General features: G+C 45.9%; 2 protein-coding genes across 5 annotated transcripts in view; one reads left to right on the top strand and one right to left on the bottom strand.

The window, feature by feature from the left end:
- Positions 1-12,285, bottom strand: part of ttbk1b (tau tubulin kinase 1b) — a 41,206-nt gene extending 28,921 nt beyond the window's left edge. The window contains exons 1-5 of one of the 3 annotated variants that reach the window (XM_029251481.1): positions 11,834-12,285; positions 11,299-11,344; positions 4,674-4,832; positions 3,106-3,253; positions 362-435 (exon numbers count right to left, since the gene is read on the bottom strand). In XM_029251481.1, coding sequence (XP_029107314.1) covers positions 362-435; positions 3,106-3,253; positions 4,674-4,781 — 330 coding nt within the window. In that variant the 5' untranslated portion in view covers positions 4,782-4,832; positions 11,299-11,344; positions 11,834-12,285. Of the gene's footprint in view, positions 1-361; positions 436-3,105; positions 3,254-4,673; positions 4,833-11,237; positions 11,345-11,833 lie in introns of those variants that run through there. The other 2 variants (XM_029251479.1, XM_029251480.1) reach the window with 2 other exon arrangements.
- A 2,373-nt stretch (positions 12,286-14,658) lies between these two features.
- Positions 14,659-23,960, top strand: nphp1 (nephronophthisis 1). 2 transcript variants are annotated; one of them, XM_018740086.2, is made up of 20 exons: positions 14,659-14,951; positions 15,528-15,604; positions 15,702-15,762; positions 15,844-15,974; positions 16,288-16,495; positions 16,743-16,844; positions 17,012-17,109; positions 17,308-17,353; positions 17,862-17,946; positions 18,959-19,053; positions 19,357-19,485; positions 20,280-20,354; positions 20,443-20,553; positions 20,814-20,896; positions 21,569-21,645; positions 21,895-21,994; positions 22,255-22,367; positions 22,993-23,066; positions 23,415-23,459; positions 23,570-23,960. In XM_018740086.2, the coding sequence occupies exons 1-20, from the start codon at positions 14,886-14,888 to the stop codon at positions 23,840-23,842; spliced, it is 2,049 nt and encodes a 682-aa protein (XP_018595602.2). In that variant the 5' UTR covers positions 14,659-14,885; the 3' UTR covers positions 23,843-23,960. The 2 variants fall into 2 exon arrangements, with proteins under 2 accessions (XP_018595602.2, XP_018595601.2); XM_018740085.2 differs by having other exon boundaries at positions 17,305-17,353.
- Positions 23,961-24,775: the final 815 nt, after the last annotated feature.

Below are 24,775 nucleotides of genomic sequence, written 5' to 3'. Positions count from 1 at the left end.
GTTACTCTTAATCACATCTGAAAAATGTTATTTTAAAAAAAAGAAAAAAACTGAAATACACACACACACACACACACACACACACACATTTTCAGAACCGCTTGTCCCATACAGGGTCGCGGGGAACCGGAGCCTAACCCGGCAACACAGGGCGTAAGGCCGGAGGGGGAGGGGACACACCCAGGACGGGACGCCAGTCCGTCGCAAGGCACCCCAAGCGGGACTCGAACCCCAGACCCACCGGAGAGCAGGACCCGGTCCAACCCGCTGCACCACTGCACCCCCCAAAACTGAAATAATACCATGGTATATACACTACAACGTGAGTATGTGGGATGAGAACGGCGGCTGCAGTACTCACCTGAAGCTGCATTACCACATAGTTGAACTTCTCGTTTCTTCCACAACCGATGAATTTACAAACATGATTTTTTCCTTGAAAACAAACAAAAAGAACAAATATGAAATAATGTAACGTTAGCTGAAGGTGAGCCTTGCATAGCATTTCACAAGTAGGCCAGATTCCATCATTTCCAGGCTAACTCAAAAGTGCAAAGCAATAATCTTCTCATGTGAGGTGAGCTCTATGGTATGAAACAAACAGCACAAACACAGCACAGTAAACCTACATTTCTACATGTTTGCATATCTAGGTTTATCTGTAATAATATTTCACATATCTACTGAAGCTCCTTGAGATCCACAGGTGAACAACAGGGAGAAGAGTAGCAGGCCCCAGTCAATATGCATCAAATTTCATTTGGTGTTAAATGCGCTTTGTATGACACTGTGGGAAGAGGAAATGAGAACCAGGTGCAGCCAATTCAGAGGATGAGGACTTTAAAAGACACACTGGAGAGCAGAGAGGCCGAGGGAATACTTTGTGAATTGGAGGTTTGATTTTGGCACTTTCTTGCAGTTTATAGTTAATTTACTGAAGTTGTTTGTGACTTCTGATTTCCAGAGTTGTTAAAACCCTGACAGATGCTGGTTATTATGGAAAGTAGCAATGGAGTTTTAGTTGCTTGGTTGTTGTTATTTAAGAATTATAGGAAAAAGGAAAAAACTAAAATTCACCCATCACCACTCCCCACCTGGTCACTCCTTGAACCCAACACCCTAGCGTGTCACATTTGGTTTGGAGAAAAGTGTTTAATAAAAAAAAAAAAAAAAAAAAAAGCATCAAACTGATGTAAGAAGGTAAGAAGTTACTTAAATTTTAAAGATTGTTTAAAGCCTGAGCTGTTACCGTCACACGCAGCTTACGGCCCAATCAGTACAGCCAGGTGCCCCCATCGAGTGACTCGAGCGTGTGTCATGCAGCGCATACATGTGACCATGAACCCAGAGACTCGCCTACAATGATCCTCAACATGAGTCGCCTGGAGCCCCTCTGCTTTGACTCACGAGCTCTCAGTACAGGCCTCATGCCATTCCCAGTGACTGCTGGCATGCCGCATAGCTAAAACAGCCATGAAGGACACATCAGGAGGTTCCTTTAAGACTGATGTCTCATGGTGCATGGGCTATACAGGTGGATCTGGGCTTGGTCCCCACTCAGTCTGTGTGCAGTTTGCCCCTTCTCCCCATGTTCATACTTCTGAAGCGAATACAATGTTAAGCTACTTACTATTTACTGATTTATACAGCTGGGTATTTTGTTTTCTGGAGAAATTCAGGGTAAATATCTTGTTCAAGGGTACTACAGCCAGCAGCAAGACATAAACCTGCGACCTTTCGGTCCAAAGGCAGCAGCTCTATCCGCTACGTTAGATGTCTGTTGCAGGTGAACGGGTGACTCTAAATTGCCCAGTGTGTGTGTTCACCGCTCTGGCATGTACATGTGTGAATAACCGTACGGAATTCAGTGCAGTGTATCTAACGCTGGAGAAAGGCGTCTACTAAATTACTGATGAATTAAATTAATTAATGGAAGTTGTACAAAGGCTCGAGACTGGAAATAGTTCAGGATCCTGCTCACACACTAAAAAGCTGTGTTTTAACACTGGGTGAAGCTTGTTCACATTTCAGAGTGGTTCTTTGTGCTCCCACCAGTCTTGAAAGGATGTTCCTTTCCGTGTTCTCTGTTTCTCCATTAAAGGGGGAGAAGACAGCCGAGGGCCGTGAGACACGGGAGCCGCTTCTCTGCGTTCCTCAAGAGATCGAGGCACGCAAATGGGACGGCTCATTAGGCAGGGGGAATGACAACTCTGTGCCAGGCAGGCATGGCACGGCATCTCCGAGCCAGGCACCGGAACAAATGTTTGTGACAGGCAGGGCTTGCAACACGGGGGCACCCCAGGGGGAGACTGGGTAACGACAGGGTGTGACTCCCTCCCTCAGCACTCAACGTTTCAGGCTGGAATAAGAGCCCAATCGGCAGTGCCAGACACCGGGGGGAATTGCCTCGTTCCCTCCACATCCACCATAATTGGCTGGATTGCTTAATTACTGACACCACGACCCTTCAGCAGCTGGATGTTAAGATGCTGACGATGAGGATGCTGAATGCAGGAGGAGCTCCACAGACTGACGCTTTCATGCAGATTTACACACCGGGTGTTTTACACTGTACAAAATGAAGCGTCTTGTTTAGGGGTACTAGGGTGTGTGTCAGTGAGGGTCCCCAGGGGGAACAGAGATTAAACTACTTTCGGGGTTCAACACCCCCCCCATTAACTGAGCAAAATAACTAAGTATAAAAATATAGCCTATGTAAAAACTATGAAGTATAAATACTTCAGTTACATATATACATTTACTGTATATATTTACATGCACAGACTACATTAAACTAGTTATATTTGCTGTATATAAATGTAGCCTAAATAAATATGCATTTAAATATATACAGTAAATCAAGTCTAAATAAGTATACATTAAAATGTAGTATAAAGGACAGTGTTCAATACATACTTTATATAAAAGTAACTACATGACGTGTATACATGTATACAGTCTCTAGTCTAAGTTAATAAACAGATTCCTCTTCCCAATTGGTTCCAAAGTAACAAACATAAACAGAATCAGTAAGCAGCGAGAACACAGAGCTTCAAGAGAAAGAACTGGTGGTGTGAATTCAGGCAGTCAGGCGCCTCGCCGTACCTTGCAGTTTCTTCAGGACGGCCACCTCCATCTTGAGGACTTGCTTGGGCTGCTGAGCCGACTCCACCTTGAGCGCCACATTCTCCCGTGTCAGCAGGTCAAGAGCCTCGTAAATCTCGCCGAACCCGCCGCCACCAATTTTCTTCAGCTGGAGGTTTTTTTTTTTTTTTTTTTTTAAAAAGAAAAAAAAAAACCCACAACATTAAAAGACATCACCAACTAAAGACCTTTCATTTCGTAAAGCAGTCCTATTACAGAGTAACAGTTTACCATTTCCCCCTTGGGTAAAACTTGAGGGTAGACACACAATCTTTTCTTGTGTTATGTACATTACACAACATATAGAAATGTCCTATTTTCAGTATGGAACTGAACAATCTGGAAACGCCGATGTGTAAGACACAAATATTGCCATGTATTAACCCTTCCATTCATTTGGAGCCACAAGGTGAGTACAAACAATTCAATTCAGCCTGGGAACTGAGATATTTTTGAGGAACGAGAGGGGGGAAAAAAAACAGGAAAACAAAATTATCCAAGTATACAATTTGTGCAGCTCTAACAAGGACAACCACTGACTGAGAACAGTGTAATTCTGACATTTCAGCACATAATCATTCATATCCTACTGTTAAAAAAATCCAAAGCCCCAATAAAAAGGCATTAAAAACCCTATTACAGTTTATTTATATTATATAATCATCAGTCAGTTTATGAACTCTCTATATCTGAAATTTCGGTATATCAACCATTGGCTTTTGACACCAAATATTTTATGTACGGAACAAAAAAAAATTTAACAAAATTTATCCAAAGTGTGTTGAAAAAATGAAAACTGCGCATATCATAAGTGAAGCAGAAGTAACGTACAGTTGTTTGGGTGTATGCATGCAGATATTTCCGACTGTTGGTGTGTTTGAAATGTAAGAATGTTGCTTTAGAAGAATGATACATTATAGAAAATGTATTTCAATTCGACTACACAGCATGTTGGGCATAGCGGGTGTGTTATTTAATTAAATTATTGTACAATAAGCAGAGCAATTAGCAGGAAAATTTTAGGTGATGGTTTCTTGGACATGTTACACATTTTAGGTGCAATGAGTAGTTTTATAAAGTTGTTCACAATAAACGCAACATGCTTTGATTTATCGCTTATCCTGCACAGAACTGATCAATTAAAACGAAAATTGAGAGTTATCCTGAAGCAGTATGTGCATAAATGTGTTTTATTTTGTGCTAAAATCATGGGTGTATAGTTATATGGTGTTTTACACTATTCTAGTGATATTTGGAAAATTTGTTTGAGATATTTGGATGGGCTGGTAATGCATTATTATTTTTCCCCATTTACAATAATGGGAAATAGGCTTTTGGTACCAGAAATGTCAGTATCTCCATTTTCAGGAAGATTAATTTTGTAAATTGAGGGGTGACTGTATTTTAACCTTTGAAATAAAAAAACAAATGGTCTCCTTTATAAGTAATGCTAGAACAAATTGACATGTCACAACGTTGTTCACACACTTTTACAGACAAACACATTTAAGGGCATGGAGGAGACTCACCACTTTCCATCGATCCTTGACCATACAGTTGGGAGGCAGGATATCCGCCTGCTCTCCGGCCCCGTTCATGTTTGCGTCTTCCTGGAGAGCTGATGCTAGGCACTGCATCGGCCAGCCAGAGAGAACCCGGGCAGCTCCCAGCTTAAACGAGCCATTTATCTGCGGGATGAGGGAGACGGCTGAAGGTCCTGATGCACAGCGTGCTGCTGAGAGGCCCACGGCACGAAAAACTAAGAGCTGGAGAAATGCTTTGGAACATTACAGACTGGCATTTTGATATTTTTTACCTTAGACAAAAAACCGCAAATGAATCAAACACGTACACAGTATCACCGTAAGAAGAGTCAAAACTGCAAGAAAGGACCAAAAATCTATAAAAGACAAATTTCTTTTCAAAAATACATAAGGATAAACATTAAATGTGATAAATTATTCCCCAGACTGCATATAAGAAAAACTGCACTTCATCAGTACAAATTAAGAATTTCAGGCTAAAAACTAACTGAAAGTAATATAAAAAGTATATATATATTTTATTCCATTTGACTCCTCTTTATTTGAAATGTCAAAATCATTTCCTAACAGCAAAGGTCAAAGGTGTCATCAGCATGAAGAAAATAAATACATTTTGGTTTGAAACACTTAAGCACATTTATGACTGTAAATCCTTTCAACTACAGACTATAGACTGCAAACTCAGGAATAAGTGGTTAAATTTTTCTATATCCGAGAGAAAAATACACTGGCTCCTCACATCACTAACGATCAAGTTAAGTTTGCTGACTAAATTTTCAAAGCTGAAAATATTTTAAATTTACCTTCAATTTGATTTTCTTATCTTAGCTCTCTTCTTAAAATCTTTGCTAGAGAAAACGTGAGCTGCGTTTACCATCCGAGCCAATAGTGGGCAGTAAAGAGCAACCAGACAAAATAATAGTGGCAGGCTGGCTAAACCAACTCTCTTCCGCAGTGTTTACATCTCTTGTCTGACGTTCTTAAGTGTGGTCAATAATAAGATGTGAAACATGGCATGTTTATGCAATGACTGAGGACAACTGGCACCGAATAGAAATTTGTGGAGATGACATTTTCATTTGCCACCATTTTAAATTAGTTTTAATTTTAATGTAGCTCAATGTTAATAAAAAAATTTGATTCAGATATATTCAAGGTTTTTGGATAACCAAACCTATAAATAAACCAAGGGACATCTGTATTATTAAGCTTTTATAGATGGTGACTTAGTAGTAAAAGTGACTTTGGAGTTACAAAGTGTTCCAGTCTCAGTTGTGCTCGTCAATCGAAGGGCCAGAGTGCTACAATGTTGATTTTACCAGGTTATTACATTTTCACTGCATTCTGTTTATACCTAGCTTTTAACATGCTACAGTTTCTAATATTGAAACAGATGTCATACAGGATTCTTGGTTACCGCAGTGACACCAGCTTAAAAAGCTACTCCATAATAGTGCTATATCAGTCAAATATATTCTTTAAATATCCATTAGCGACCAGTCTGAGACAACACTATGATTTTTCAATAACAACGAATCACACGGTGTCTGGACTTCAGTAAAGATCTCCATCGGGAAGTTGCCTGCTCACAGTACTCCATTTACCGCATGTGTAGGTGGCGCGCACTGATTCCCGGGAACACTGTGTAACACGGAGAGGTTTTGTACTACTCCACTCACATTTGCGGCACACAACAAACGACATTCTTATCTATGCCATTCTACCGCAAAGCCCAGATTGAAAGTACTTGTCTAGTGCTCTTAAAGGTATTAAACATGCTTCATGAAAAATTCGGCAAAGGCTGACAATCAACATTAACCATAAGAAAGAAGCATCTATGAAGAAAAGGGAAACTTCCATTCAAGTGAACACATGTAAACAGTAGAGTGCAGATCCCCAGATCCTGCGTCACACGACTACATCGGAAATACGGCGCCACCGCGTATGTCCTGAAACTCGTGTGAACGGGGATTCGGCTGTTTGAAGGTCATTTTTCAGGCCGTAAACCAGGATCATAGGAAGCGCAGCTGAAACAGGGAACATGCTGTCATGCATGCAGCACTCGGGTGCAGCGGGAAACCATGCAGAGCACCATTCAGGCTCAACCCCCAGGGTCCTGAATCCAACAAAGCAAAGTCATGCCAATTACTATTGCCTGCTATCCTCAAGCTCCGCACTGGCGGAGGCGGCAGAGAGGAGCAGGGGACCAGAGAGAGGTAGCGAGCGAGACCACAATGCGCCCGTGTGGACCGACAGCATTTGCACGGCTCTGTCATCATCAGCTCTGAATGCTCTTCTAGGACATCCGCACATCATCGTCTATCGGTGGGAAGGCAGCCCTCTTTAGCTAGAGTCACGTTCTTCACCACCTAAGCCCAGATGAGGCTCATTTCAACTGTTTTTCATGTGATTCACCTTCAGTGTTTACTACGGTTCCTGAAAATGAGAAATTTGAAGTGTGTGCATTCATCCTATGCATTAACGAAATGCAAATTCAACATCTGAAAGTACAAATACATCCTAGAGAAAAAATTGCAATTTCATTTTGTACTCACAAAAGGTTGATATTAAAGATTTATTTAAAAAAAAAAATGTTGCATATTTGTTTAATATCGTTGTTGAGTTATGCTTGGCAAGCCGATAATCATGTTTCTGGATTGAACTCAGTTGTGAAATGCACTTTTGCATAGTACGTAGTTTTGGAGAAAAGCTTCTGCAAAATGAACAAATGTAAAATAAATATTTACAATGGTAACTCCTGTGAGAAAACTCCAGTTCTATAGGTTAACCAAGCAGTTGTGCTGTGCCAAGGGTAAATCGTGGTGTTAGTCTAGGCAGGGCATCGAAGCCCAGTGACGAAAAGAAAAGGGCCTTGTGAGAGCAGGGACAGCTGGGTCGGCCGGTTCCTCATAGCATCCATCACGCAGCCACACTGTAAGCACTGACTGCACATATTCGGCTGGTAAGCGTACAGCTCTTCACTCCATATCAAATACAGATATCTGCTGAGATTCTCTCAACTCAGATGCTTCAACCACAGTTTGTTTGAGATTAGTTCTTAAGTTCAAGCCGTTTCACTTATTCAACAATTTTCTCAAGTAAGTGTGTATACAAATATACATGCCAATGCTTCTAGTTTTAGAACGAGAGGGGAAAAAAAAAAAAAAAAAAAAAAAAACTTTATACTGGCATTTCATTACTTAGCAAGTGTTGAGATAGAATTTTCAATGTTTTTTCGTAAGGATCATCTACATAATGTAGCTTTCTAGCAAATAGGCAATTTAATTTGCTCTAAAGCAATACAGATGTCACTCTGCATAGTTAATGATCAGAACGGTTCAGCTGTACATTATTTAAAGCCTTTTACAATAACAGTGGTTTAAAAATCTTATTCCCTGTGATGGGATCGGGAACATTGTTAAATGTGCAGCTTCTTGGCAGACCCTGCAGAAGGCTACGGAAATGTTCAGAGACATGTGACAAGTGGGATTCGATAACTGTGTTAGAAGAGACTCATATTTGTAATGACAGATAGGAAAAGGCATCCTCCGTATTAGTCCATTCACATTCTTGTGAACCATCCCACTGTGAAGGGTGTTTTTTCTTTCTTGCGCAGAAGCAAGGAATAGCTGCATTCAGGTTTCCTCATCAATTAAGAGCAGCGATACACTCCCCGGGTCTGAGGGAAGGTACCGCAGAAGCAGGCTGGAGTTAAAAATCGCAGTGGAAAGCAGCCACTTTGCCAGCAACTTGAAGAACACATAAACCTCTCACCATATTAGACCAGCTCTGGACAAACCCTCACGTCTCTGTTAAAATCCTAGACTCTGGCTTCCCGATTTAGTTGATTCCAAAACCCTCCTCTGTCAGCCTACAAGTCAAAAAATAGAGGAGAGTTTGTTATCGCGGCTGACTAAAAACGTTGCATCAGCCAGTCATGCTCCGTGTGAAACACTGTGTAAAATCACGGTGAAAACTCTCCCCAACTCACCCTGTGTCCAGGGACATGCATGGGACTCAAAGGGAGAACATCTGCAATTTCCCTGTTTCACAAGCAGTTCACAGTTAAAAGAGGTTGATCATCATTTCAAATTCATACAGTTTCATTCATACGTCGTGAAGCATCCACGGTGAAAACTAAGCCATTAAACTGACTTCAAGAAGTGGGTTCATCTCAGAGGGAGGAAGCAAAACAATTAATATTACACAGTGAATGTCATGTGAAAGGTCACCCCTGTGATATTTAATTAATTAATGAAATGGAATCTGTATTCCAACTTGACAGCTGGCTTCACTCAGCCCTGTCAACTGCCTAAATTATAAATAATTCACTCTCATTGTGAAAACAATAACTTGCATAAAGAAATGCTTACAGACTTAATATAAGAGATTATACAAGAATGAAATGAAAAACATACACTGGCATTGGTAAAACTCATAATGCAGTCAACCTATCCTTTCTTTTTGAAACATTTACCAGGTTTAGACCAGAAACTCCTTAGAGAATTTCTGTTATAACTACTTTAAGAAATATTTCTATAAACGTTATTAAGGGCATATCCATATTTGCATTCTGGACAAGGATGATTAAGCAAAACAGGCACAGCAAGATGGGAAAACAAAAGGAAGAACGAACAGTTAACACGAAAAGTGAACATTTAAACAAATCCTTGTCATGCAACACTGAACAAATGATTTGGGACACATACCAACTGTCTGCATTCAATTCACATGTTTTTCAAAAGACTGAAAAGGTACCTAGTAGTAGTGTGTAACCGGGCTAATCATTTTTACAGTAAAAAGTGCTATAAAAACACAGCCAACATTCTCCTCACATCATATTCACTTATATTAGTCATTTCCAAAAAGGACAGAAACCGCTCTTCTTCCAAGCTACTGGGGCCAGAAACTGACAAATATTCTATTTACATATTTATATAGGAGGCTTTAAAATTCCATTTAATGGCATTCATAAGTAAATAGCCATTTTAAAAAGTAAGCAGTTTAATCTGACCCAGGGCCCGTCTTCCAACACCGGGGTATCTGTGTGGTAACGTAGGCGCTCGGCCAACGACTGACTGTACTCTTCCCTTCGGCATGTGATCGTAGTGAAAACCAGGCACTTCTCAAAATATTATTCCGTATCCCGGCGTGTCAAGCGCAAAACTTCATAGTTTCCAAAATTTGCTGTGAAATTCAAACACACAAACAGTGGCGGTTACTTCTTCTAACACATCGTTAAGTGACTGAGGCTATAAAATGGTGGCCAAAAAGTGAACGGATTAGTTGTTAACACATTTAAACGATCAGGAACGGTCTGCTTTTATTCGGGGGGGGGGGAACAAAAGGCTGATTTGTGTAGAGAAGGCGGAGAGCACTTTATCCCAGGCACCACTGCGGACATCTGCCCCCGTGTAGAGTCTGCACTGACCGCGGTAAACCCGGTGACACGGCGCGTGGCTCCGGGACAGGTGTCGGTTTACCTGGAGGCTACCCCTTCCGGCCTCTGCTTCATCCCCTCCACCTGCTGGGACCTCTTCTCCAGCCCGCGGCTCTTGGAGTGATCTACCCGGCGCACATATTGGGAACGGAGCACCGGTATTATATCGGCACCGGCAGCACCGACACCAATTATACCCACTGCTCTTCACTACAGGGTCCAACGGCCAGAGCCGCAGCCGCCTGTGTCTTTATTACAGGCTCAGTGGAGCAGTTTGTTGCTTCATCTTGTTATAAGTTATGTCATGTGTTTCTGTTATTTTTATACTGACTTACTGTGAATTGTTTTCGCCCAGTTACTGTATTTACCTCCCCGCCTCCGGAAGAAACTGCTTTTCGGGATGAACTGAAGTCTGAACGGCGCTACACACACAGAAAGTTCCTGACTGTACAGTGTACTGTAGCGATAAATGACCGTCACCCTCCTCCGCACCTCTACCTGACAATCACTATCAATCAATGCTGCAAAATTTACACTATATCTACAGCCGCCGCCGCATCCAAAACAGCACACATGTAAAATTTTTGAGGCGAGAGAGGAGAGCGACGCGTGACACACGTTTCGCCTCAGGCAGCGCGAAGCCTCAAGTCCATCTTCGGCGTTTTCTCGTCAGGTAATGATCTCAACCGTGAGCGCGCGAAGGCGAGGAAAGCGTTTGGCTGAGACCTGGCACGCCGGTGGTGGTGCTGAATTCAGTCATAATTCCTGCAGCAGCCTCTTTCCTCCTCCTCCTGTCCTGTCATTCGCGTTTCTAGTATTTCGTGCGATTCGTTTTCGCTGCCAGGTAACAAACACCGACGACGGGCGAATTCTGAGTAGAAATCTCCTCAGCAGCGCGCGCTCCGTGGCGTGGGGAGCCAGCGCGCGCCTGCCTCCCGCTCTCCCCATTATGCGTTTTATCCGCACTGCAGTTCCGTCCCCAGCGCAGCCCGCGCCCGCACCCCGCAATCCCGCATCCCGCGCGCCTCTCTCTCGCGACAGGGCGGCGCGCGAGCGCACCGTTTCCACGGAGACTGCATCCGTCCGACACGCTCGCCCGGTAAACGCACCTTTTGCTTTTCTCTCGGCGAGCCTCACGCCAGGGGGCCGCCCTTAATGTCAGCCCCTCACCTCGACTTTAGCGTATATCGTCAGCCATCGGCACGGCGTTCAGACTCTAAACACTCAGAAGAGACAAAAAAAAAAAAAAAACGCGGAGGGATGAGGACGCTGTACACTCTGGGATATGTAGTTTTTAACATGGCAGCTCATCGCAACGCGACTTGAGTCGTACAAGATACAAAGACTACAAATCCCAGCACCGGCCGACAAAGGGAGTCTTATAAAGCCTGCATTATGATGCATCTCTGTCAATTATTCATTACTATTATTTTAATGATGAAACATTCGTTAAGCGGAACAAATGTCGGTTTACTTTTGCTCGATTCGTGCGCGGTGAGGTTGTCACGTATGCAGCGCTAAATTCGCTCCCTGTTAATTATTATCACACAGACAGAGAAGGCGCGGCGGTGCTACCGATGATGTGATGGGCGTTTGCTGGAGATGTGAGGTCCAGACTTAGTAGCAGTACCACTGACAAGGTGCCACCATCATCACCACTATATCACCATGATGATGGAGTAGAGAAGTGAGCCGCTGCGCTCACCTGTGCTCCTGTCGCCGTTCACACGTGTCGGGATCGGCAGCTCCGCTCGGGCGCATTCTGTATCTCTCGGGGTCACTGCAGCTCCTCGCTATCTCGCTCGTGCACCATGTTGCAGCCGCGTCGCTCTCCTCCTCCTCCTCCTCGTTCCTGAATCAGCATCACTCGTATGTTCCCACGATGCACCGCGGCCCTACGACACCACGGAGGTCCGTTGCGTAGCAACTCTTACTAAATCAATGTGCTGCGTTCGCCTCGCGCAAAATAGCGGAGTCAATTTTTAAATGAGAACATTTCCGTACCAAGGATAATTACATCATTTTAAACCTGGTAATATTTTCAAGAAACACCTTCCAAGTAAACGCTTTAATGACTGACCTTTCTGCTTGATCGTAAAGAAACAAGACAGAGAAACTGGACGTTTGACATGAATCAAATATACGACCAGCGATAACATAACTACGAATATTATAAACTGTGTATTCTGAACTTTTCAAAGTCCAATCCCCCACCAACCCTCCAGGGGGGGAGGCACCATCAGTATTACCACTGGTCACACAGACTCATGCATAACTGTTGCAGGGTCGGGGTGTCTGGAGCCTATCCTGGAAGTATAGGGCGCTGTGGGCTGACCACCGGTCCATCTCCGCCTAAAAACCATTCTTTGTTGTTAAAGCTCTCATTGGCAGTGTTTACCAAGGCTGCACCGAAAGCTTTGGTCAAATAAATCCTGGTTTGAGTATTTACAGAATCCATGTCAGATTCTCTGGACTGACGCACAGAAATTTGACCATCTGAAAGGAATAAATGGAATACAGATCATATTTTCTAGATCATCTAATAATGTAAATGAAGGTGCGGTTCACTGACTGACATCTGAAGACAAAAAGACATCTGGTCTTTTTAAAGCTACGCTGTATTCATTAGTCAGATTAATTAAAAATTTTACGTTTGGCAAGCTATTACATACACATGCAGCAGAAATATCAAGTTTAACAGGCTGTCATGTAGCAAAAAGTAGGTGGAAGTTGCCTGCTCCGCTCTGAACTTCAACTGGGAAACTCCACGAGTTATACTTGGTTTGGTTACATAGTGTAAACACTGGTTTTATCGTTGTAAATGATCTTAGGAAGACTTCTTCCGACAATTATTAGAATAATAACGGTTACACTATGTAATATTATAATTATTGTTGCATACTGCCACTCATATATTCACTTTTGTAGCAAACATGTAATAAACATTATGTTAAAACCGCTACACATTAATAACAGTTTATATTAATTCAAATCAAATGTATGAAATTGTTACCAATTCCACATTCATAAAAATCTATCTTAGGTTTGCTAACTGTTTGTCCTGGTCAGGGTCGCGGCCGTCCGGATCCTATCCGGGAATAACAGGGCGCAGGGTAGCCTTTTACAAAGCAAATGAGAGTATAAAATTCTAATTTAGGTAATAACTGTTGGTATATTAACAGTAATTTGGCTTTGGAGAAAAAGAATAATCTGAATGTAAATGTAAAATAAACCCTTGATGAAATACGTTAATTCTGCTAAAGACACAATTTGTTCAGACGTTTCTCATGAGTTACTTTAATTTCTAATCGGATTCGTGGTAAAATTCACTAAAATGGACATAAAAGCGCATGAAAGGAACGGCCTCTTCCGCTTTTAGACATTCTGTAAAGTTTGGTCCTGAACACTTTCCGTAGTGGACGCCCACAACTTCCGCGTGTGCATATCACGTGACCTTGCGTCGCGACGTGCCGCGCCCACCCAGAGGTGAACATGGCAGACGTGTCCGAAAGGATTCTCCAAGTGGCGATACTGATTTCCTTCGCCTCGGGGTTCCTCGCGGGCTGGCAGGCCAACAGGATGAGGCGCAAGTTCCTGGACTGGAGGAAGAAGAGACTGCAGGAGAAACTGGCGGAGACACAGAAGAAGCTGGACTTGTCGTGACAGTGACTCGGAGCGCGCTCGGGACGGATCGGGATCCGTGATCACTTCGCACGCGGCCTGTGTGTGAGTTGTGCTGTGCGGTCGCGCTCTCTGTGTGTACACACAACTGAGGGGGGGGAGACTCGCGAACGTCACGTTCTAAGATTATGCGTGTGGCGTCCGTGCAGAGCGAGTTAATCCAGCGTTCATCGTGCTGGTAGTAAAAAAGTTCGTAGCGGCACCACCGCACTTTGACTGGACTGTGAGCGCTTATGAAGCCCTAGCTGTTCGCTGGATTTAGATGCGAAGCTTCAAGCGCGGTGTGCTGTGTTAGACAGGTACAGCACCGTAGTCTCCTGCTGTGTGAGGCTGTGATTCAATGCGTTCTTCTTCTGCCTTTTCTCCTGCCAGGCTGTCCTGTCCGCCCACGCAGAGCCGAAACAGCGCCACCACCGTCGCCTCCGGCTTTGAGACTCACGTCAATGAGATTGGAGCCTCACTTTGGAAATTAAAGTTTTAAGGACGCATTTTTTGTTGAGGGGGAAAAAAAAGCCAACACTCATCTTTCACCGTTGTGCGTTTTAATTTGTTCACTCAAAATGGTATTTTTTCAATAAAATATGCTTGTTTGTTAAAACTGCATAAGCTCTTTTTTTTTCCCGGTTGATTAGTCCAAGAATTGAAAAAAATATCGGCTGCAGTAGTATATCTATTTTACCAATAAAATATGAATCTGCAAGTTACAGTATAAGAATTATTAAAAGAAACCGCATAACTGAATGCCCGACAAGGCAACGCCTCTCATTTAACGCTAGACTACTTACCGTGAACTTAACACCACACCGACCCTAAAGGCGCAGGTTTATGACGCAAGGCCCGCGCGATTTAAAAACGTGACGTCACATCTACGCGACAGCTTCACTTCCGCATTTTGACTTTTCACCCCGCTGTGTTTCTAAGCGACCGAATCAGTGGCGTCTCTCCACTTAGAATAATGGTGCTAGTCGTCAGTCCTCCACAGTGCCCATAAAGTAAGACGAATATATATTCCCGCGAGTCTAAACACTCCAGAGGCGGCAGCACTGCTGAGCTGTGCGGTTATATTCAGGAGAAATATGCCGCCGAAGAGAAAGGGGCCGCTGCAGACGCTGCAGAGGGACACGGATGACATCAAAAGACAGGTGTGTTTCTCTCTCTTTTAACACCGACTTTCACTCAGGTTCGATGCAGCTGGATAAGTTATTTCCGTATTACTCTGAACCATTGTTTAGGTGAATTGAAGTGGTAGATAAACTTTACACTGATTTACCATTGGCAGGGTGTACTTGCTGTAGTCCTACACAGAAGGAGTTCAACTTTAAATTTGGATTTTTATATTGCAAGGCCAACGGCTCAACCCTGGCACTGCCTGGTGGCCAGAAAGTAAATATAATTCTCCGTAGTACATTTACTCATGTATCTGACACTTTTCTCCAAGCAACTTACTGTGTTAAGCTACTCAGAATGACAGTATTTCCCCATTTATACAGCAGGGTAATTTTACTGGTGCATTTTAGGGTAAGTACCTTGCTCAAGGGTACTACAGCTGGAGATGGGATTCGAACCTGCAACCTTTGGGTCTAAAAACCACTACTCTACCAGCTGCTGTAATGGATGATCTGTCAGTAGTTCTTAACTCAGCAGATGAAGTCAGTAAATCAGGTAGATCCTTGGAAAGACTGCACTGAAGTGAGTGACCCAGATGTTTTTGTGGAAAGGTGGACTCTCTGGCGAGAGAGGTGCAGCAGCTGGACAGGACGTCGGACGGCGAGGGGCTCACGGAGGCCTCTGGGAGGTACGGTCGCCGGCAGTCCCGAAGCGCAGCGAGAAAGGGCAGGAGCGCGGCGCTGTGCGTTAGCGACACTCCGTCGTCAGCGTCCCTCTGTTCGCAGGTGCAGCAGTCTCCAGAAGTCAGTCGAAGAGACGGCGAAGACCTTGAGGAAGCTGACAAAGGCGAGTATCGACACGGCGTTTTTGGGCTGGCGTGACATGACACCGTTGGCCCCGATGCGTGAAACCGTTCGTCTGTCTCAGGCGGACGAACCCGCCCCCGTGGGGAACTACGAGGGGAGGAAGCTGGACGAGGAGAGGAGGTTGCAGGCGATCCGGCAGCAGCTGCAGTCTCTCTCTCTGAAGCTGTCCATGCTGCAGAAACCCACGCAAAGGTAACTCGCGCCAGCGACAAGGAGAACTGTGAGACCTTTTTTGGGCACATAGTGACCATTGGTCCCTCGGTGGCCCACCTGTTGTCTCCTTTCTCTCACTTTACAAACTGGATTGGCCACACTGTAGTTCAAGGCTCTCACTCTTAGTAAACATTTGTGATATATCTGAATATTTAGGATGAAGCGCGTGTTGTGCTTCCACATCGGTGAAGCCCTTAGAGAAGAGGAGCGCTCGGCGACCGCGGCAGGTTGTGTTCGAAAAGTGGCTCAGCTCTGTCGGTGTTGAGCCATCTGTGTTTACTTTGTGGGTCAGCGAAAAGGCAGCGACGCACGCTTCTTCTCGAGATGAGCCGGAAAGTGAAGACGAAGGAGAGGAATCTGAGGAGGAGGAGGAGGATGATGATGACGAAGAGGAGGAGGAGCAGGAGGAGGAGGATCAAGCTGACGAGGAGAAACGAGCTGATTTTTTTGTCGTTGCCTGTTCGTTCAAAGGTGAACAAGAAGGCGACTTGACAGTGCAGGTAATTCAGGGGTTTTTAAATGATGGGGTTGCTTTTCTTGTGTGTGAGTGAGTGAGTGAGTTAGTTCCTGGTGATGGACTGACCTCCTATCCAAGGCTTCTCCTTTTCACATAACATGTTTTTCAGGACAGGTGTTCCATCAGTGTGACCCTGACTAGTTAATCAGTTGCTTATCGATTACAGAAATTGATTGTGCTTAACCCTTGTGTCCCGTGACGCTCCGATCGTGTGTGTTTTCACGCAACAGAAAGGCGACTTATTGCGCATCCTCTCAAAAAACCCCGATGGCTGGTGGCTCGCTCAAGACTCCAAAGGAAGGATGGGTGTAGTCCCTAAAAATTTCTTAAAGGTGAGAACTCCTCTGATCTGTCTGAAACGTAACTTAAGGTTCAACAATTTGGGACAGTTCAGCGTATCGATGGCATAGAGTGTACACAGACGCTCATTCACGCACAGGGAATCGCTGCAGTCTGTACCATATTTTTGCATGGGTCTGACTGTGAGGGGGCCTTACAGGTGCCGCAGGAAGAGGAGGACGAAGAGGATGACGAAGACGAGTCGGACGCTGAAGAAGAGAGCGCCGACGAGCAGTTGGAGCCCACCACCAAGTCCAGGTACGCTTTCCACAAATGACCACCAGATGGCGCGGTACACAAAGCAAGCAGCTTGTGATCCTAAACTCTGTCTCCCAGTGGGCAACTATTTTAAGACAAAACAACTGGAAAATCAGAGGTTAGGCCTCTAAGGCATGTTTGTTTTAATGTCTGCAGAAGGCAGAGGGGAGGCTCATTGCTTTTATTTATTTTTAGCAGAAGCCACCATTCCAACTGGGATGTCGTGAGGAAAGCGATAACGGAGGTGAGCGGACGATCTGAGCGCAGTGCAGGCGGACGTGCGGAGGATCGGTCCGAAAGCACAGCTGTATGCCTGTGTCGTCACGCAGGTTTACACTGCACACAGCGACCTTGTTTACTGTAAACGGCAGCGCTCTGTTGTGATTTACCCTCACCACGTGTGATAAAATCGAGCTTTTTCCACCAGCTCAGCAGCAGAAACGTCGCCTGATGTTAATTTGTTGTTAAATGCAGTCGCGCACAGATGTGTGTCGTGTCTGGTCCTGCTCTAGGTGTGAGTAGTAAGTTTAAGAGTGGTGTCTGGTGTGTGTGGCTGACAAGCTGGAGGTGCCAGACGTCCATGCAGCTTGTTAAATCTCTTTATCTGGGCTGTAGACTCCAGGAAGAGTCGCTCCCTTAAAGCCGCCAGTCCTCGTGGCTGCAGACGGACTTTAGCCAGCTGCAACAATCCAGGCGGGTTTTTCAGGATGCGTGTCTTTCCGTTAACCCTCATGACGTGTGGCGACCGGCAGATGAACGCGACGGACGTGCTGTCAGCCATGGGGGCCATACCTGCGGGCTTCCGGCCATCCACCCTCTCCAGGATGCTCGCCGAAGGTGAGGCCCGCAGCGACCCCTCTCGGGGTCCGCGCTCCCACTGCGCCTCTGCTGTTCTCACACTGTGTCAAACAGTTGCTCAGAGGGACCTTTGCACCTCCCACAACGAAATAAACTCTGCACGGACATGCGAGAACCCCACTCAGAAGTGTATGCCATAATGAATGATGACATCACCATTTTATCTATCTATCTATCTATCTATCTATCTACTTGCGCTGATTTATCCATTTATGCAACAGGGTAAGTTTTACTCTATCAATTCAGGCTAAGTACTTTGATCAAAGGTACTGCAGCAGGAGGTGGCATTCAAACCTGGGTCCTCCGAGTGCAAGGCAACAGCTCTAACCGCTGCGCCACCTGCTGCCACAGTTTAAAACAAGCTATTATTTTAATTTGTCTCTGTTCAACTCTAAAGGTTTATTTTGACGGCGTGTTTCACAGCTGCAGGTCACACAAGGCGCAGCAGTGCCGGCGGTGTCGGTGAGCTGGAAATCTCCATCCACCGTGTTATATAACCATCTCACCTGAACACACAGTTGGCTCCACAGAGGCGGTGCACGTGAACTACTTCCGAATTCGTTGTGCACAAAGTTTTGTTTCTGCAGAATTTGCTCGAGGGCGTAGATGAAAGGTGCTATAAGGGCGCACGCGTCATGTTTTGAGTTCTTCGCAAAGGGCTATCTGGAGGGGATGTAGATGCGCGCCAGGATCACAGCCAATCTCGCCAGTGCCGGAACATTCCTCGCATGCCTCTCGTAGCTGCCGTTCCTCAGCTCTCGATGAATCTGCAGCAGTAATGCCAATGAGTAACGGATGACTGATGGGCACGAAAATGTCTTCGCACCCCATGAAAACAGGAATTGGATTAATTGACGACAGGTTTAATTAGGTCTTTTACCTCTTTGGATGAACAGACGTTACAGCTCACTTGTGGCTCTTTGTGGCGTTTCTTGTGCTCTTCTCGAACCCTCATTTCTCTGTGAGCAAGAAGTGTGTATTTTTCCTGCAGGAAATACGTACAGGAGTAGTTACTACATCCAGCCGGAGCTGAGTCGATCCCAGCTGGCCTTCAAAGACCTTTTCTGGGACCCGGACACAGGAAGTGTATGTATTTATTCTAAGCTGCAATTTTTTAATTCTTTTTTTTCCCCCGTTTTGTGTGTGTGTGTTTTCATAGTATCGCTCAGGCCGTGACCAAGATCCCTGGAATAACATCTCCAGTGTCGTTTACACCATCAGGTGTTTTGTTTGCTCGTTTCCTGCAGTGCAACATGCTTTTTTTTTTTTTTTTTTTTTTATTAAAACCTGTTTCTTCCGTCGACTTTTTACTCAAGCGAATAAGAGGATTCCGATAAAGCCGAACTGCCCCGCTTGCTCTAAACGTCCAGTTGCTCATTTTGTGTGTAGGTGCGACCGCGGGTGACCAGGACCTCCCTGACGCTCACGCTCTGGAGCTGCAGGATGATCCCCGGCCCCGGGGTGGGGGTGCAGGTCCTCAGCAGACACGTGCGGCTCTGCGTGTTCGACGGTGTCCGGGTGGGTCGCCCAGCCGAGGCCTGCGCAGCCTGCGACTGCTGCGACTCGTTATTTCACCCTCTTGGCTTAGATCGGATGAACCAGAGGTCATGACCAGGTTCACGGGGGCTTTGCGCACGTGTGGCTGATTTATCGTACATCTTCATTCTCAGGATACCTCTTTGCTGTCAGGTCTCTTAAGGTGTGCTTGTAATTTTGCCTCCGACCTCTAGGGGGCACAGTACTAAGAGAGGCCATGCCCTGGCTTTCCAAAATGTGCTTTTCAGACCTCCCTGCTACTCATCCCCGATCTAAGCTTTGCCTAGTGGGAAATTGGAAGTTGCCATTTTCAGTGTAAGCTTTGTAGTCCAGCTGAATAATAATAATAATCGTCGTCATCATCATAATAATTATAATGAAGTGGGTTACACACTGCTGCAGCAGATGGCACTGGTGTCTCACAGCACCTGGGCTGTAGCTTTGGATGCGGGATTGAATCTGACTCTGTCTGTGAGGAGATTGCATGTTTTCCCCTTGTTCATGTGCACTTCCTACAGGTGCTCTGGTTTCCTCCCACAGTCCAAAGACATGTGTTTCAGGCAAACTGGTGAAGTGTGTATGAGAGATTGCCCTGTGATGGACTGGTGTCCCATCCAGTGTGTACCTTGCCTCACGCCATATGCTTCCAGGGGAGACTCTGAACTTCCACTACCCTGCAGTAGACAAGTAGTTATTGATGGATGGATGGATGAGTTGTGGTGTAAACTGTATTTCAAGTCACGCTTCTTTAACTTGTTCCTTTTCCCCGGCTGCAGGTGTTGAGCAACATCCACACAGTGAGAGCCTGTCACAGCGCAAAGAACCCGAAGACGTGGACCTTTTCTCCAAGGGTACGGTGAGCTGCTGTGCGTCGGAGGCTCGCTGGCTTTCCGAAGGCGTCCGCGCCGCATCCAACACAGCCGTGTTCCATCGTTGCAGACGGCCGGTATCCTGCCCAGCCTCTTGGACGGAGACTGCTTCGTTAGGAGCGACGCGCAGTCTCCCGAGCTGGGAGTCCTCTTCGAACTCGGCGTCACCTACATTAGAAACGTGAGCTTTCACGTCTTCTTACGATGCACGTTTTTAATCGCCGTACAGCTTTTGGAAACTAATTTTAATAAAAACAACCTGTGGTTTCTTGTAAGAGGAATAGAGACATGTGAGTTATTGAGTTAATTACTAACAGCTAAGCGGTGGTGCATGGCCTTTAAGGCCGTTAAAAAGCGTCAGCGGAGAAGCGAGAGACCCCCGGCAAGGGGTGCGCTCCTCTTATTAGACGCCGTCACGTCTGACTCGCTCTCGACTTGCAGTCCACAGGCGAGCGGGGCGACCTGAGCTGCGGGTGGGCCTTCCTCAAGCTGTTTGATGCCAGCGGCGTGCCGGTCCCTTACAGGTACAGCTGATGCGGTCGTCACCGGCGCTCCTCGGCCGAGGCGGGTGGGGTGTGACCGCAGGGTGTGAAGCGGCCGTGCGCCTCGTGCACCATGAACCTTCAGAACTCCCCAGTGGCATCTTACTGCAGTGATGTCACTGTCTCTTTCTATAAATAGCACCGGATGTGTATAAAGGGCATCTGAGTATCTAATGTTTTTCTCTGGTTTTTGAAGATAATATTTGCATGCACTTGAAAGTGTGTGAACTCCCTGTGTCCCTTAGTTTTACCATGGTTGTATTGGTTAAACCAAGTAGGTGAATAGAATCAGGGGAGTAAACTGTAATCCTTTATCCATTTCATAAGTTTATCTTAACATGTTAATACAGGAATAATGGCCATCCCTAGAGGGTTTGCATATTTTCAAGCAGCACTGTATATAATCATATAATGTGTATATAATGTATAATCACTCAGTGCTGTCATTTAGATGGGCATTAACTTTGGTCATTGAGCTCTCATTGTTGTGTTTTACTTTAGATACACTGTTTTGTACTGTTTATTTATTCAAGTGATATCCAGTGTCGTCTGTCACTACCGAGGTGTGTGCTGTTCCCTTCGGGATCTATGAACTTTCTGCGTAATCTCTACTAATTAGTGATGTATGATGGAGAAACGCACCCGCTTTTTCAGAATGTGTGAGCTGAGTGTCAGCGGAGGGACGCCGTACGAAAAGGGTGTCGACGTGGACCCCTCGATAAGCAGCCGAGGTGAGGATGGACAGGCAGCGCTGTCCTTTCCGCAGAGTCTCGGGTACAGAGGGGAATCCCGTCTTTATACACGTGTGTCGAGTTTTTTCGGGTTTAAATTTTTCAAAATAATTGAATAAATAATTAAGTGGACTGCGACTCTTGACGTCGGACCAGTTTGCTCTCTTGGTGGTGGCCCGTTTTCTCCAAACATCAGCTCTTCCTGAAAGTAATCCGTCATCTGTGTGCGTTTGTGTGTGTTTGTTGCAGCCACGGGCAGCGTCTTCCATCAGATGTTGGCCTCCAGGAAACAGCCCAAGCTCCTGGTGAAACTCAGGCTGCCCAACACAAGGACCAGGGCCACCTTGAAGTAAGTGCGGTCCACCGCGAACCAGTCCGTGCGAAACACAGGGTGTGTGAGTGTAAATCTGCAACGTCATTAAAGGCGTGAGATAAACGAGTGAAATGAGATATTAATGTGCTTCATATTCCGCATGGAATCAGTCTGCGAGCCCTGGAGTTTGAACCCCCACTTTTCTGCATGTCACTTTAAACCGCTGCGCTTGACCTCTGTGACCTTGCAGTTAAGCCAGTACACGGCTACAGGTGACCTTCCTGTTTCCCCATCAGCCTCCTGCCCGACTCCTTGGTTGGCAGCACCTGCAGCGCACACCTGTTGGCTCTCTACAGACAGGTGTTGGCCGACGCTCTCGTCAGGGACCGGCCCACCATACAGAACGCCGGTAAACACGCACCTGCGCAGTGGACACCAAACATAACACCTTTTGTGTTACTACAAAGTTTCTATTTTTAGTGCATCTCATCTGGGATCTGATCCCAAATTGTCCATCCTTTTATTGTTAATAACTGCTCATCCAGTGCAGGGTCAAGGTGGTCCAGAGTCTATCCCGGAAGCATAGGGCAGGAGGCAGGGTACACCCAGGATGGGACACCAGGGAAATCACACACACACTAGGGGCAATTTAGAGCCAGTTTACTTGACACACATGTCTTTAGACTGTGGGTGGAAACCAGAGCACTTACAGCAAAGTCACATGAACACAGAGCAACGTGAAGGCTCCACACAGACCGACCCCAATTCGAACCCAGACCGAACACAAAGCCCAGGAGCTTTGAGGCACCTGCGCTACCCGCTGTGCCGCCGTGTCGCCACTATTCCTAAATCGATTCATTCGGACAGAGCCAGTTCAGCCGAGCAAAGCGATAAAAGAATGACTGGGATTTTTCTGACACTGATATCGTGAGCTTAGCGTCACACAAGAAGTTATGATCGGAAAACAGGAGCAAGAAATATGAGGTAGAGCTCGTGCTCGTAAAATTTCTGTGAAGAGCAATTTTCTTCTGCAGATCTTATCTGCCACCCAGTTCTGGCAACGTTCCCAGAGGTTTTGGATCACACTGATCTTCTGGATGCTCTGAGGGTAAGTCAGGTGAACAGCTGAACCACCTTTGAACCTCTTTCAAACAGAATGTCTGAATTTCACTGCATTGAAGGATTCTCGTGGAGATTGCAGGTAGCGGGTGGTGTAGTGGTTAAGGAACTGGCATTTTGGTGTCCAGCTCCGTTGTTTTCAGCCTGGCAGTGGCCTTCGTAAGTACAGTATGTGAAACATTGACTGCGGTAAAGAGGGGTACTGCCGTTAGACTGTAAAGAAACGGAACTGTTTATTACGTCCTGGTTCACAGAGGGTAACGGAATGTCAGTGAGAAGGAATATTGTGAAAAAGGTCGCTCGCTTTGGCTAACGCTGAGCTGACGTGTCCGTCCAGAGCACGTGGGCCGAGAAGGAGAGCGGGCTGAGGAGATCGCACAAGGTACGTGACTCTACGCTTGAATCTCCAGACGGTTTTTAGTGCAGGAAACGCGCGCGCACGCTGCTGAGCGGAATGAGCCGAGCGTTGATCTGTCACGCCGTGTTGCGCAGAGGGACGGCCAGCGGCTGAAGGGCCTCTTCGTGGAGGTCTACATGAGCACCGTGTTCCCCCTGCTGCGTTCCTCCGCCCTTCCCTCCGCACAGTGGGCCAACGAGGAGCAGGAGACACTGCGCTGGAATGCGGTGTTCGCCTCCGCCTCGCCGGGCGTCCGCGATGGCCTCTCCGTCCTGCTCTCCGCGAACCCCGTCCAGGAGGCATTCGACATCACCCAGGTGACCTACGACTTCCTGGGAGCAGCCAGAAGGGGTGTGGAGACCACGTGAGCCACGATGGCCTGTAGGACTGAAACTGGAGCCAAAACCGTATATTTATTTTTCCTTATGTCATGTGGTATTGTTTGAAATAAAGCCTTTTTTTTTTTTTCCACAGCTCAGGGTGTCGCTGTCCTGTGCTCATTCGTCACTCCTCCAAACACCAACACTTTAAGCAATGTGTTCAAAAGAAAAAAAAATATAGGAAGCTACCCACACGGACACAGATTTCATCCACTCGTGTGGTGCGGACACTGGGAGAGGAAGCCCAGGAAAGGCGTTCTGTCGGCCCCCGGCGACTGTTTGGGCCCCCGCTGCCCATTTTTTTTACAGCTCTAGCTTTGATGGCAAGAAAGAGGCGGAAAGGAGCTCTGCCGTCACACCCAGCAAAATGAAACGTATCACACTTCTCGGCTGTGTTGACAAAGCAAACACTGGCGCCTTACCTGTCGTTTTTTTGTTTTTTAAACGTTTTCTTTGTTATGTGTCCCAAGCACAGAGTTGTTCAAAAATGAATCACTCCATATTGTGCTGTTAGAAGCTGTGTAAATTAATTTGGCAAAATAACTGAGACGGATAGCATCCCAGCAATATGGCCAACGAGCAAATTCACACGAACCCTCGTAATTAATCAGCTGGTCACGCCGAATATCTTTCCCTCGATTATCATCACGACTCTCAAGAGAAACGACGGCATCGGGCGCCAGGATTGACCGGCAGTCTCTGCGTTTGGAGATCTGCAACTGATTGTTGGACGGGCAGGGCAGGTCTGTTCGTATTGTGGCGCTCAGCGCTCTGGGGTCGGATGGAGCGAAGAAGGACGCACAGGCAGCGTTCACGACGAACGTTTATTAAAATACCGGCACGGAAATAATGCTCTTGGTCCGAGGACCCCTTTTCCTCAAGGACGTGCGCCTCAAGCCTGCTTTCACAGGCTGCGTAGCC

Source organism: Scleropages formosus, chromosome 4, assembly GCF_900964775.1.
Source record: "Scleropages formosus chromosome 4, fSclFor1.1, whole genome shotgun sequence".
Classification (NCBI taxonomy): Eukaryota; Metazoa; Chordata; class Actinopteri; order Osteoglossiformes; family Osteoglossidae; genus Scleropages; species Scleropages formosus.
This window is presented reverse-complemented; position numbering and strand designations above follow the sequence as displayed.

Coding starts and splice junctions, on each gene's coding strand:
- nphp1 (XM_018740085.2), top strand. CDS start 14,886: ATGCCGCCGAAGAGAAAGGGGCCGCTGCAGACGCTGCAGAGGGACACG. Junction 20,355..20,442: donor CGTGGACCTTTTCTCCAAGG/GTACGGTGAGCT, acceptor CCATCGTTGCAG/ACGGCCGGTATCCTGCCCAG. Junction 20,554..20,813: donor GCGTCACCTACATTAGAAAC/GTGAGCTTTCAC, acceptor CTCGACTTGCAG/TCCACAGGCGAGCGGGGCGA.